At 49.2% G+C, this 13313-nt stretch overlaps 3 protein-coding genes across 3 annotated transcripts; 2 read left to right on the top strand and 1 right to left on the bottom strand.

The window, feature by feature from the left end:
* Window positions 1–434: 434 nt before the first annotated feature.
* Window positions 435–2278, top strand: N7529_009828 (hydrogen/calcium exchanger domain-containing protein; the record flags this gene model as incomplete). The annotated part of the gene is made up of 5 exons (XM_057245355.1): window positions 435–438; window positions 488–1956; window positions 2011–2064; window positions 2128–2216; window positions 2266–2278. 5 exons carry the CDS (start codon window positions 435–437, stop codon window positions 2276–2278), a joined length of 1629 nt encoding a protein of 542 aa, XP_057093618.1.
* Window positions 2279–2577: 299 nt separating this feature from the next.
* Window positions 2578–3109, bottom strand: N7529_009827 (Rieske (2Fe-2S) protein; the record flags this gene model as incomplete). The annotated part of the gene is made up of 2 exons (XM_057245354.1): window positions 2578–2801; window positions 2878–3109. 2 exons carry the CDS (start codon window positions 3107–3109, stop codon window positions 2578–2580), a joined length of 456 nt encoding a protein of 151 aa, XP_057093617.1.
* A 2741-nt stretch (window positions 3110–5850) lies between these two features.
* On the top strand, window positions 5851–13154 carry ags3 (alpha-1,3-glucan synthase Ags3; the record flags this gene model as incomplete). The annotated part of the gene is made up of 4 exons (XM_057245353.1): window positions 5851–6198; window positions 6245–6420; window positions 6474–13049; window positions 13106–13154. The coding sequence occupies 4 exons, from the start codon at window positions 5851–5853 to the stop codon at window positions 13152–13154; spliced, it is 7149 nt and encodes a 2382-aa protein (XP_057093616.1).
* Between the last annotated feature and the right edge of the window lie 159 nt (window positions 13155–13313).

Here is a 13313-nt window from a genome sequence, read left to right as displayed (position 1 = left end):
TTAGTTCTTTGTTGATTCCCGCCTACCCCTTGCCTCGGCGCTATTCTCAACCCGATCTATTGTTGTGCGCGTGTCGAATTTGTGTTGCAATCTTTTGGACTTCGCGCACCCACCATTCATCTTCAAACTGTGACTATTACTCAAGGAGCACCGAAGCTGAGCGCTTAGTTCTAAGGCATAAACGACCAAACCCTTGACTCTGCTGAAAACACTCACTTAACTTAAAATAATTGTGAGTACGTGGTCTCTTAGCCTGTTCAACGTCTGAGCCACGCCACAGCGCGTGGCTCAGTTGGATATCGATATTCATTGTCGCCGCATTATCTCTCAATGCCCATTGCCATTTATATCTATTTGCCCTTTTATCCACTATAGCTTGCCCAAATATACTCACAAACCTGTTCCTGTCTAGTGATTAACACCATACCGCCATCATGCGTAAGTCCGACATCTGAGCTTACATCGTCAACCATACTGATCCCATTAGACAAATATCGCACCGAGGCTCGCAAACAAGCGTGGTATGACGGAGAAGGCGAACCGTCCTCGCACAATCCATTCAAGAAGTTCCGTCCCAACCGCAACCTACGGCGGTCCAACACCTTGCAACTCGAAAGGGGTGTCAACCGCAGCTTGGGCGACCTATCAGAAGATCGCCGGCGACGACAGGAGATGAACCACGGCCTCGAGGGGCCAGCAGCCTCTTCGAGTTTCCCGGCCGAGCTTGCTCCAAATGGGCAGGGTTCCCCGACCACGCTTCGCTCTCAAACCGAACACTCCATGGCGAGCCACAATGCTTTGACTAGTGATTCCAGTTGGAAGGGTAGATTATCTCGCAAGTTCCATCGCGATACTGGTGCGACGGAGGATACGAAATCGCTTTCTGAGCCGCACAAATTCACGCTTACGTCGCAGCTAAAGGCTACGCTTCTCAACTCGTGGATTAACATTCTCTTGATCGCCGCGCCTGTCGGAATTGCCCTATATGCTGTGAACGCCAACCCAATCGCGGTTTTCGTAGTCAACTTCATTGCCATCATTCCCCTGGCCGCAATGCTCAGTTTCGCCACCGAAGAAATCGCCCTCCGCACCGGCGAAACAATCGGCGGTCTCCTGAACGCCTCATTCGGCAATGCCGTCGAGCTAATCGTCGCGATCATCGCCCTTGTCCAGCGCAAGACCCTCATCGTGCAAACCTCTCTGATCGGCAGTATTCTGTCCAACCTGCTGCTGGTGCTCGGCATGTGTTTCTTCTTGGGCGGCATCGATCGCGTGGAGCAGAACTTCAACGTGACAGTCGCCCAGACGGCAGCGAGCATGCTCGCACTCGCCGTCAGCAGCTTGATCATCCCCACCGCGTACCACAAGTGGTCCGATATCTCTAATGGTGACGGAACCGCCCCTCTATCCCGCGGAACGAGCGTGCTCCTCCTCATTGTCTACGGCTGCTATCTCTTCTTCCAGCTCAAGTCCCACGCGGAAATGTACAACCGGCCCAGCGAGAAGGTCGAGCGCCGCCACGCCCGTGTCAATGAAGGCGACGCTAGTCGTGGGATCGCGCAGATCGGCAAAATGTCTGCCACCCCGTTGGTTGGCCAGAGCGATGACCACATGCAAATGGAGGAGGAGGATGAGGCTGAGGAGCCGCAGCTGTCCGTTCTCACTGCTGTGCTTACCCTGGCAATCTCGACTGCGTTTGTTGCTGCTTGTGCTGAGTTCATGGTTTCTTCAATCGATGCTTTGACTGCTACTGGCAATATTGGCGAGACCTTCGTTGGATTGATTCTCCTGCCTATCGTGGGTAATGCTGCTGAGCACGCTACTGCCGTTACAGTTGCTTGCAAGGACAAGATGGATCTTGCGATTGGTGTCGCAGTTGGATCGAGTATGCAGATTGCGCTGCTTGTGCTGCCCTTGATTATCGTTCTTGGCTGGATTATTGGTGTTGAGACCATGGTATGTTTGATCTCCATACTATCATGGCATTGTGAATGATACTAACTGTCGCAGACTCTGAACTTCGATGGCTTCCAAGTGGTTGTGCTTTTCATGTCTGTTCTTTTGGTACGTGTGTCATCAGGCTCGCTCCTGCGTTAATATGGGTTGATGCTGACTTTCGTTGTGCAGGTGAACTACCTCATTGGTGATGGCAAGTCCCACTGGCTCGAGGGTGTCTTGTTAATGATGATGTATCTCATCATCGCTATTGCAGCTTGGTATGTGTCTATCCAATGATATCGAATGATCACTACTGACTATTTCTAGGTTCTTCGTATAAGCCCGTTCAGATCACACTCAGTGAGGAGTCCCTTCGGCAATACCTATATCTAGTACAATCCCACACCTGGGAGTTTCTTTTGGTTTATTTATTCCTTTCTTGCGCCATTCTTGTCTGGATTTGTTTCAGAATCTATTATGATACTTCATAATATACCCACTTTCGCGATGTTCTCTTATGTCTGCTGCAATTCAAAATTCCCCGTCTTTTATAGTTAATAAATCTTTCCCTGGCTTGCGACATCGATAGTAGAGTAATTTTCCTCCAATGACGCTCCAAATTAACCACCGTATTTCCAATCACCGAGCCTGTGGTGGCCTCCTAACCCATACCTCTTTATCAGCAGTCGCAGATATATCCCCAGCCTCCAATGAAATATCCCGCAGCTCAATATCCCACAAATTAAGCTTATGGGGACCGGCATCTCCCTGCCCAGTGAAAAGATCGAATTTCCATCCATGTCGAAAACAGCGTATACCAGCGCCATGCGGCGTCCCCAAATCCTCGATATCAAAAACACTCCCTTGTTTCAGTGGGAACGATGAGTGAGGGCATTGCTAAAGAAAGTAAGCGCATAGCCGCCGAAAGGGGCGCAAAACATGCATTGTCAATGGCGTGCAGAAATCCCTTATACTTGAACACGAGCACCTGATAATCAAGATCTGATAAGCGGTTTGTTCGCTGCGGTTTGTCTGTCTTCGGAACACTAAGTGTCTTGCAGCCCGGTAGCACATGACGGCGCTCGTTGTCTTGGCTTATGTCTGGAAAGGAAGAAAGAAGGCCAATCAGGTGCCACTCCTCCGGCTGTGGGGGTTCTTTGATGTCTGTCATTGCTGTTTACTATGTTGTTCTACGATGTAGGTACGGCGCATGCTTAAATGCGTGCGTGGGGATTGACGTTTCTAGTCGGCTATTGGACGGTCGGCGAATATTTTCCTCGGCGGAAGTTGGGATCCGATGAATAGTCAAAAGGAACGGAGAGGCTCTTGTATATGGTTTTGATGCAATAATTCATTTCTAAACCTGATAGATATGATCAGAGAGTAATTACCACAGTACATCGATTTTGCTTTTGAGTCAAATTTTTGGGTTTTATCTCTTTACCGCATTTATTGTATTTATTGCATTCGCCCTTGCTGTCTGCTTATATTTGCCAAGCTAGACGAAGTGATCATCTTGTCAGTTCTTATCGCTGTGGCGCTTTGCAACCTTGGAAATAATTGAGAATGAGCTATATATCCCTCCAGTATTTGATGTGCACCTGGACCCTTCTCATTCCTTGGCTAGAAAGACTGAGACTGGGCAAACTCGTACTTTTAATATACTTCACCTTTCATTTGGCTTACAGCGTGATTTGTAATACGCCACCAACCTGGGCAGTCGATGTCAGATTAGTTAGCCCCTCACAGCGAGTTGTCAGTAAACGATAACCAAGACTTTTGACACGAATGAAAGTATTGTTCAATAAGCTTGCACTTTCCTGTATTCTGCAGTCTCTTACGAGGTTCCACATTGAGCGTCCAGCATGCTTGGCTATGTAACTCTGTTGAATACAAGGTTGAGTACAAAATATTCTTTGCCATTTAGAGGCTGGGGTGATAGGTTAGGGGGGTACAGTATGAAGAAGGGACGAAGAAGGGCCGTGTTTATATTCCGAATATATGGCGATATATCTTTTAAATCCCGTGATTTCGAAGAGTAGGGTCTGCAAATAGACAAAGCACGAGGAAGTACTCCGTAAGGCAGTAGGATATGTTGGGAAAAAGTAGATAGAAGTGTTGAAGCTTTGTCACCCAGCATAGTAAGACATTGGCCACACCATACCGTATCTGGAACGAAGCTAAATCATATCTGTACTAGTATGTTTCTGAACAGGCCGTGAGAGTATCAAAGATATTATTCAAATCGCTCTGATTTGAACGAAACGAGATTCGATCCACTTTGTATGGAGCATTCGAAAACAAGACAGCCATCATATGGGTCGCACAAGCCACTGACTCCAAGTTTGCCTATATTTAGCCCGACTAAATATATCCCCAATCTATCCTTATCAGTGTATCCGCATTCCCAATGGGGATTGTGGGATGTTGCCTTCGCCTATTATCGCCACGATGCAGACTAGCATGGAAAACAAGCTTCAGCCACACTGTTTGTATGTCCATAAGAATGCACCTACGACATTGAAGTGATGCATCTGGCGCAAAAGTCTAAGCCGCGTATGCCATGATAAAGACGCTTATGCTGGGCGCTAAAACAAAAAGACACTATCGCTACCCATGATTGGAAGTTATGCTACGCGACAAACTTTCATTGAATTAGCACAATTATCGGCCTGTCATGGTTTCTACCCGGGTTGCAGCTAGTGTTGTACGAGGTAGAGCGGCGACTATTATTAGGTGCATACGTATTCTGTAGTGTATACGCGCTCAAAGATATGAGAGATCAGATTAGCTTGAATTGGAGTAAGGGATTAAATCGGTGAGGCAAGTTCGGGGTTAGCAAATCCGAGGTAGACAGAATATGGCAGCAGGATATACCAGCAGGACGTTGGGAAATTCCAGGCTGCCAGGCTGGTTGAACGGGTAATTAATTTTGCCCTAACTCGCATCGAAACGTTCTAAAAGTGAGGTTTGAAACTTCTGTTCTGACGTCAAGTGGGTATCCGGTACCCGTTTTGGACTCGAAAAAAAAATCTATTGGATCGGAACACAAAACATCCTAGGGTTTTATCGACATGTTAGAAATATCAGGATAAAACACCCAGACTTGTGGATTATGTTGGAGAGAGAGAGAGAGAGAAAACTCTCAGATAGTGGGCACTGTCACTCAATATCTATTCAATTATTTTTAGTGTAGCATAAGTTTTTCACTTGGTATACGCCAAATTTGAACCGATTACTGATAAGCTTATTAGTTCATAGCTTGCATGCAGTCTAAGAGTCAAGATTGTGCTTTGACCTCAGAAATAATTCCATCAAAATACCTTTCACTATGTGCCCCCGTCACACCGGTAGGATCGTGCTGCATGTCTTACTGAATGTATTGCCCTAAGTTCAATAAACCTTTTAGAATAGATACAATGTACAACAGTAGGAGAGTGCTTATATGTTCAGCATTTTACGTCATAATTAACACAAGCAACTTTCATGAAGTTAGGCTTAACAATTATCTGTTGAACATTGGTATTGTACTGTTGGAATCCTGAGGATTTGTCTGAGACACCGACCTAAAACGCAGCCAGCCAGGGCCAGTGAAAAGTAAGTGGATGCGATAGAATTCTAACCGAGTGGATCATTAAATGCATGGCACTATAATCATCCATCCGTTCGGCCCGATAAGGGACCTGTTCTCCATAGTAAATTTGCCGTATGCTGGGTATTCTGAGAATTTTCTCTTGTAAATTCTGTGTAAAAATCTTTTAGAAGCGTGTTTCAGTTACTTTGTTCTTTCACTCAACTCACTCTCGCTTTGATCAAAATTTCATTCCATTCGTTCCTGAGTCGTTCCGGTGTCGCGCAATCTTCCGACAGCAGATTCCTGCTGGATACAGATACAGTATTATATATTCGGAAATGCAGCGTTCAGCACTCCTCGTCCTTTCGTTTTTGAGCGTCTACACCTTTGCTTGGCCCTACCAAGAGTCACTCGCCGATTATAATTTAAACGAGAACAAATCTGCCAACTCCCCAATAGATTATTGGGGAGCATGGCCGGACCATGAATATCATCCTTCGCCAGATAACTGGCGCATGCCTACCTATACAATTTTCTTGGATCGCATATCCAACGGTGACCCTACAAATGACGATATTAACGGGACTACATTTGAGCATGTAGTCAACTCCAATCAGATGCGTCATGGTGGTGATCTGGATGGCTTGATAGATACCCTGGATTACATTCAGGGTATGGGATTCAAGGTTGGTCTACCCGGCTTCAAAATAGTTCCACTGCTGATTCAAATAGGTCATCTATTTCGCCGGAACGTATCTGATGAACTTGCCCTGGGCCTACGATGGCTACTCACCGGTCGATACCACTCTCCTCGACATGCATTACGGTACACTTGAGGATTGGAGACGGACCATCGAGGAGATCCACAAACGGGACATGTATGTGTTGATGGATAACACACTTTCAACGTGAGTCGATGCTGAAGCTCCTGGAGCGTTCATAACTGATTTCAAATCCACAGCATGAGCAACCTGATCGGTTTCAAAGGCCATCTGAACGACTCAGCCGATTTTAGAGCCCACGAATATGAAGTCCAATGGGTCACGGATAGAGAATATGCCGATTTCAGTTTCGGAAACGAGTATAACGAAACCTGCAACTATCCCAAATTCTGGGATGAAACTGGCTACCCTTTGACGACCAATGGCGTTCAAGACTTGAAGGGTTGCTACAACAGTGACTTCGATCAGTATGGAGAGCTCGAGGCGTTTGGTAATTTCCCCGACTGGCAGCGCCAGCTTACGAAGTTCGCCTCCGTGCAGGATCGCCTGCGTGAATGGCACAAGCCCGTCCGCGATGTCATCACCCAACACACCTGTCTTCAGATCGCGAGTCTGGATGTCGACGGTTTTCGCTTTGATAAGAGTGTGCAATCGACACTCGAGCCTCTGAGTGAAATGACTGCGATCTATCGCGAGTGTGCGAAGAAGCTCGGCAAGAACAATTTCTTCCTTCCCGGCGAGATCACGTCTGGAGATAGCTTCGGTAGTCTTTATCTCGGTCGCGGTCGCCAGCCAGATCAGCGCGCGGCCTCTGCAGGTGCGGCAGTCAAGCTTACCAACAGTTCGGAAGGGGCTTTCCTCAGAGATGATGGGCTGCAAGCGCTGGACGCCTCCGCTTTTCACTATACAATCTATCGTTCGATGACCCGTTTTCTGGGTATGGACGGTAACTTGGTTGCTGGCTTTGACTTGCCTACCGATTTCATTGAGGCTTGGAATGAGATGCTTATTACCAACGATTTCCTCAATGCCTTCACAGGAGAGTTGGATCCCAGACATATGTATGGTGTCTCGAACCAAGATAACTTCCGTTGGCCAGCGGTACAGAATGGCACAGATAAATACCTTCTAGGTCTGTACATTATCTCGCTGGAACTTCCTGGTGTTCCTCTCATCTTGTGGGGAGAAGAGCAGGCAATGTACGTGTTTGACGCTACTGCATCAAACTACATGTTTGGTCGGCAGCCTATGACCTACCAGACCGCGTGGTGGACACAAGGCTGCTTCAATCTGAACACCTCCAAGTTCTACGATTTCCCCATCGAGAAGGGCCGTCATGGATGTAACGATATCACTGTCACGTACGACCAGCGGAATCCCGCCCACCCACTTCGCAACATCATGAAGCGTATGTTCGAGATCCGAGCTCATTACCCAGTCGCCCAGGATGGACTGTTTCTTCAAACAATCTCTCAACTCACGAAAGATATCTATCTCCCTGGTTCTTCCACCACCCCCACGGTCACTGGCCTTTGGTCGGTTTTGCGAAGTTATTTCCCCGGAGTACAAACTGACGCAATCCTGGGCAATGAGACTCTATGGCTTGTGTATCAGAATGGAAACTCAACCGAAACCTACGGCGGAAATTGCAGTGATAAGAACACCTCCTTGTTGGCTCCATTTGACTCAGGGACAAAACTGAGGAATCTTTTCTATCCTTATGATGAACTCACTCTGGAAGATGGTCCCGCCGACCAAGAATCCGGCACTACCTACGGATGTGTCCGTAAAATGGAGTTGCTTCCATGGGAGTACCGGTCCTATGTGGAGAGCAAATACTTTGTGGAGCCTGGCCCTACCGTCACTGACTTCTACCCTGGACACGATGCTCGATTGCTGTCATCTGAAGACACGGGTGAAACCATGCCAATTCAGCTTGGTTATTCCACAGAGATGGACTGTGACAGCATCACAAAGTCAATCGTCTTGAATTCCACAACGGAGAAATCCATCACCGCTAAGCTTGATACATCTAGCGTTAAATGCACCAAAATCAAGCCTAGGACCACGAGCCATAATCTTGTGGGAGAAATCCCGACTGTTTGGACATGGTCTGCCAACCTGAGCAATGTCCATCATGGAATTCACCAACTGACCGTCAAGAATGTTTCCTCGTCTGGAGTTTACACAAACGCGACAGACAAATTCTTACTCCGCCTCGGTGCCTATGACAACCCCCTGATTTCTCCGCTTGCCAATTACTCTACCAGCCTGGTCCACAAGTCCTCCGATAGCTTTTATGTTCAGCATAACGCCGCCGGCGCTGACAAGTTCCGATACTCGACTGATTTCGGCCGGAGCTGGACCAACTGGACGACGTATGAAGGTGGCAACACAACAGTCACCATCCCGACTTGGACCGGAACAGACAAGCAGAAGTGGAGCGGAACTCATATCCGCGTACAGTACTTCTCAAGGCTTACTGGAAGCAGCGATTACATCCAAGAAGGCGATTATGCGTGGGAAGAGAATGCCGTTCGAAGATTCCCACATCTGTGGTTTAATGGTCCATACAACCAATATGGCTATGACGCAGGCTTGAATAGCAAGATGAAGTACGACGCTAAAACGTCTCGCTGGAACTACGACTTTGTCTACGAATGGCCAGCTGTTGGCCAACTGAGTGTTTGGGGCGAGGATGACCAGGGCGTTCCTGATGTTACCGAGGTTTACGGCGACGTCGGCAACTCATCTTCGGTGCAAAAGCTTCCTCCCTCCTATTTCGCATCGAACGTAATCAACATCACCGGCATTCCGCCATTTCCCCATCTTGGCTGGACCATCTCCCTCAATGATGGCAACCTGAGATACCAGCTGATCCCCGTCGGAAATGGATGGGCCCAGTTGGCTCTCTTCATTCTATTCTGGATTGTTCCGATTCTCATGGGCTCGGCCGGTGTCTTCATCTTCATCCGGAACTTCTACCGTGTCAAGCTCAACAAGGATGGTAATGTCGTCAAGGCTGATACACTGCCGGTAGCACTGTGGCGCAAAATCAAAGGAAGTGTCGCCAGAGACAATGAATCGGATATCCCGATGGCGGAGCAGGCTGCGCCAACTAGCATTGTTGCCGCGGGTGCGAGTGACCAACGGCGCACCGTATTGATCGCCACTATGGAGTATGACATCCAAGATTGGCAGGTTAAAGTCAAGATTGGTGGTCTGGGAGTAATGGCGCAGCTCATGTCCCAGAACTTGAAGCATCAGAACCTTATCTGGGTGGTGCCGTGTGTCGGTGATATCGATTACCCCGTGGATACGCCTGCGGAACCTTTTGTGGTGACGATCCTCGATAACCCTTACTCGGTGAAGGTGCAGTACCACGTTGTGGACAACATCACCTACGTTCTGCTTGATGCTCCCGTTTTCCGCCACCAGACCAAGGCCGAGCCTTATCCCCCACGTATGGACGATCTTGACAGTGCGATCTATTATTCAGCCTGGAACCAGTGTATCGCAGAGGCAATCAAGCGAACGCCCTCGATTGATCTCTACCACATCAACGATTTCCACGGTTGCGTGGCGCCACTCTACCTCCTGCCGTCACGTACCATCCCGGTTTGTCTGTCGTTGCACAATGCCGAGTTCCAAGGCCTTTGGGCACTACGAACCCAGCAAGAGAAGAAGGAAGTCTGCTCTGTTTTCAATTTACCCATTGAAATAGCCACCAAATATTGTCAATTTGGCAATGTGTTTAATCTGCTTCACACCGGTGCTAGCTATTTGCGATTCCACCAGCGGGGCTTCGGCGCGGTTGGTGTGTCCGAGAAGTATGGAAAGCGCTCATGGGCCCGTTATCCCATCTTTTGGAGTCTTGGAAAGATTGGTAGTCTCCCCAACCCGGATCCATCAGACACAGGCGCCTTGAAGAAAGACCCGAACGTCCAAGTCACAGTTCAGTCTGTCGATGAGTCGGCTAATGACAAGCTCCAGGCACAGAAATGGGCCGGCTTGAACGAGGACCCCAACGCTGACCTACTGGTCTTCGTGGGTAGATGGTCAAAACAGAAGGGTGTCGACTTGATTGCGGATGTTATGCCAGCAGTCCTGTCTGCCAGACCTCAAGTGCAACTGATTTGTATCGGTCCTATCATCGATCTGTACGGCAAACTGGCTGCTATCAAGTTGGAGCGCATCATGCAAATGTTCCCGGGCCGTGTGTTTTCAAAGCCAGAGTTCACGATCCTTCCCCCCTTTGTGTTTTCCGGTGCGGACTTCGCCTTGATCCCATCTCGAGACGAACCCTTCGGATTGATCGCCGTTGAGTTCGGCCGCAAGGGCGCTCTCGGAATTGGTTCTCGCATTGGTGGTCTAGGCCAAATGCCTGGTTGGTGGTATACTGTGGAGTCGGACTCTGCCCGCCATCTGCTACACCAGCTTAGGACCGCCATCAAATCCGCTCTGGAATCATCACCCGAGACACGAGCGGAGATGCGTGCAAACTCTGCTAAGCAGCGATTCCCCGTTCTTGAGTGGGTTCAGAAGCTAGAAGTGTTGCAACGGACAGCTATCGACATCCATCACCAGAAAAATCAACTCACTGTGGCCGGCCCCGCACGAGAGTCCCAGATTTACTGGGAGACGCAGGGCCTGCGTGATTCCACAATGATGGGGGCTTTGGACTCGCCACCAAGGAGAACATCGCAAGCTATCCAGCCCTCGCTTCTAGAGCTACAGGCAGCTGAAGCTCAAGAAATGCAGGCTGACAGCAACAGAAGCAGCACGGTAGGTCGTCAGCTATCGCTTGGTCGGCGATCTGGGCCAGGCCAGGGCAGAAAGCGTCTCGTTAAGAAGTCGCCGCGCGACAGTCAGATGGCTGAGCAGCCGGTCGAGGGTGACACCACAGACGCTGAGGATGAGGGCTTCTCCACACCGCCAGAGAGATACATCTCTCCCGAGGAGGCTATGGCAGCTATCAGCTCGGCTCTTGGATCGCAGGATGTCGCCACGTCCGCTAGGGAAAATCATCACTCCCGTGGCGATTCTACCTCATCAATCTCGGAGTCGTCGCGGTTCATCTCCAGGGACTCCTCTCCAGGAAGGGCACCCATGATATCTCGTGACTCCGGTTTTGATCAAGCCAGACCTTTCGCCCACAACCAGAATATTTCCGTCCTATCCTTGCCTTCTGTGGTCAATGATCACGATTCACCTGTGTTCCATCTGCAAAAGGTCGATCCGACCTTTACTGACAGCATGGGTCATTTCACGCGGAACTTCGAAAAGTTGCTCACCAATCTCAACAAGAAAAACTCCAGCACAGATTATTGTATCGAGTCTTATCTGATGAAGAGCGAGCGCAAGTTCTTCTACATGTACACCGACGCGCAGCTGAAGAAGCAGCCTAAAGAGCGCCCCGTGACTGGAGCCGGCTTGGATCAGGCTGTCGAGAGCACACCGTACAGCCTCGTCACCGATGGCTCTGAGCAGTCAGAATCGAACAACACAGATGAAATCGATATGTGGCTCTCTCGTTTAGGATACAAAAGGCCCATTGCCATTCAGCGTTTCATGAGATGGCGCGTCGGAAACTGGCCCGTCTATGCTCTATTCTTGGGTCTTGGACAAATCATCGCGACCAACTCAGCGCAGATCACCCTGTTGGCTGGCCAGATCGGTGAGACCGCAGTCAAGCTCTATGTTATTGCGGCCATCTACTGCCTCTCTTCTATTGTTTGGTGGTTCCTCTTTTACCGATTCCCGTCTGTGATAGTTCTCACTCTCCCCTGGTTCATCTACTCCATTGCATTCATCGTCATTGGTGTTTCACCATTCGCACTCTCGGACCTCGGTCGAGCGTGGGCTCAGAACGTCGCCGCAGGTGTCTATTCCGCTGCCTCTTCCAGCGGTTCCTTGTTCTTCGCCCTCAACTTTGGAGATCAAGGTGCTGTCCCTGTAAAGGACTGGATGTTCCGCGCAAGTCTTATCCAGGGAATTTCTCAGTTGTATACTGTTGCCCTGTGGTACTGGAGTTCCAGAGTCACTGAAGTAGAAGTTGGAGGCATTTCCACAGCTGCATTGAGCTCATGGAGACTCACAGCCGTAGTGATGCCCATTGCCGCGGTGTGTTTCATCATCGGTGTACTCCTTGCACTCGGCTTGCCGAAGTATTACCGCCAATCACCTGGAAAGATTCTCTTCTTCTACACATCTCTCTTCCGACGCCGCATTGTCCTCTGGTTTTTCTTCATGGTCATCATTCAGAACTGGTTCCTTTCCGCGGCCTTTGGCCGAAACTGGTCATTCCTCTGGTCCTCGCAACACGCCAAAGCATGGGAAGTTGCACTCCTGGTCATCTTCTTCTTTGTCGTTCTCTGGGTCGCCATTATGATCCTCTTCCGCTACCTATCCAAGGAGCACAGTTGGATTCTTCCCGTTTTCGGCCTGAGCATCGGCGCACCACGCTGGGCGCAAACGTGGTGGGGAACATCCAATATCGGCTACTATCTGCCATGGGCGGGAGGTCTGACCTCCGGTGCGCTTGCGTCCCGATGCCTGTGGCTATGGCTCGGTGTCCTCGATGAAATCCAGCAAGTTGGTCTGGGAATGATTCTTCTGCAGACCTTGACAAGAGTCCACGTCTGCTTTGTCCTGTTGGCTGCGCAGTCTCTTGGATCTATCGCCACGATCTGCGCTCGTGGATTCGCGCCAAACAAGGTCGGTCCAGCAGGTATCTCTCCAGCCGTGGGCTCGTCGCTGGATGCAGTTGCGAATGCGTGGTTCTGGATTGCCCTTTTCTTCCAGCTATTGGCCAGGTTAGTGATTATCCTTTCTCTCTTGTCTTATCGTCTTGTACTAATTGTGATTGTAGCTTTGGTTTCCTCTTGTTCTACCGCCGAGAGCAGCTCAATCGGCCCTAGGTACCCGCTCAGGTTTCGATTTCATGATTCGGCGCATTTGGAGGCGTTGCTATTAATAACTTAGACATTTATGTATTTCATTTCAGCTGTGATTCCCTGCCATCTTAGAATAATATACAGTATATATCAGCGCGGGCGAGGTTATCAAGCCTATCGAGA

Source organism: Penicillium soppii (genome assembly GCF_028829465.1).
Source record: "Penicillium soppii strain IBT 18220 chromosome Unknown utg000007l, whole genome shotgun sequence".
Classification (NCBI taxonomy): domain Eukaryota; kingdom Fungi; phylum Ascomycota; class Eurotiomycetes; order Eurotiales; family Aspergillaceae; genus Penicillium; species Penicillium soppii.
The sequence above is the reverse complement of the archived record's forward strand: the minus strand, read 5'-3'. Positions and strand labels throughout refer to the sequence as shown.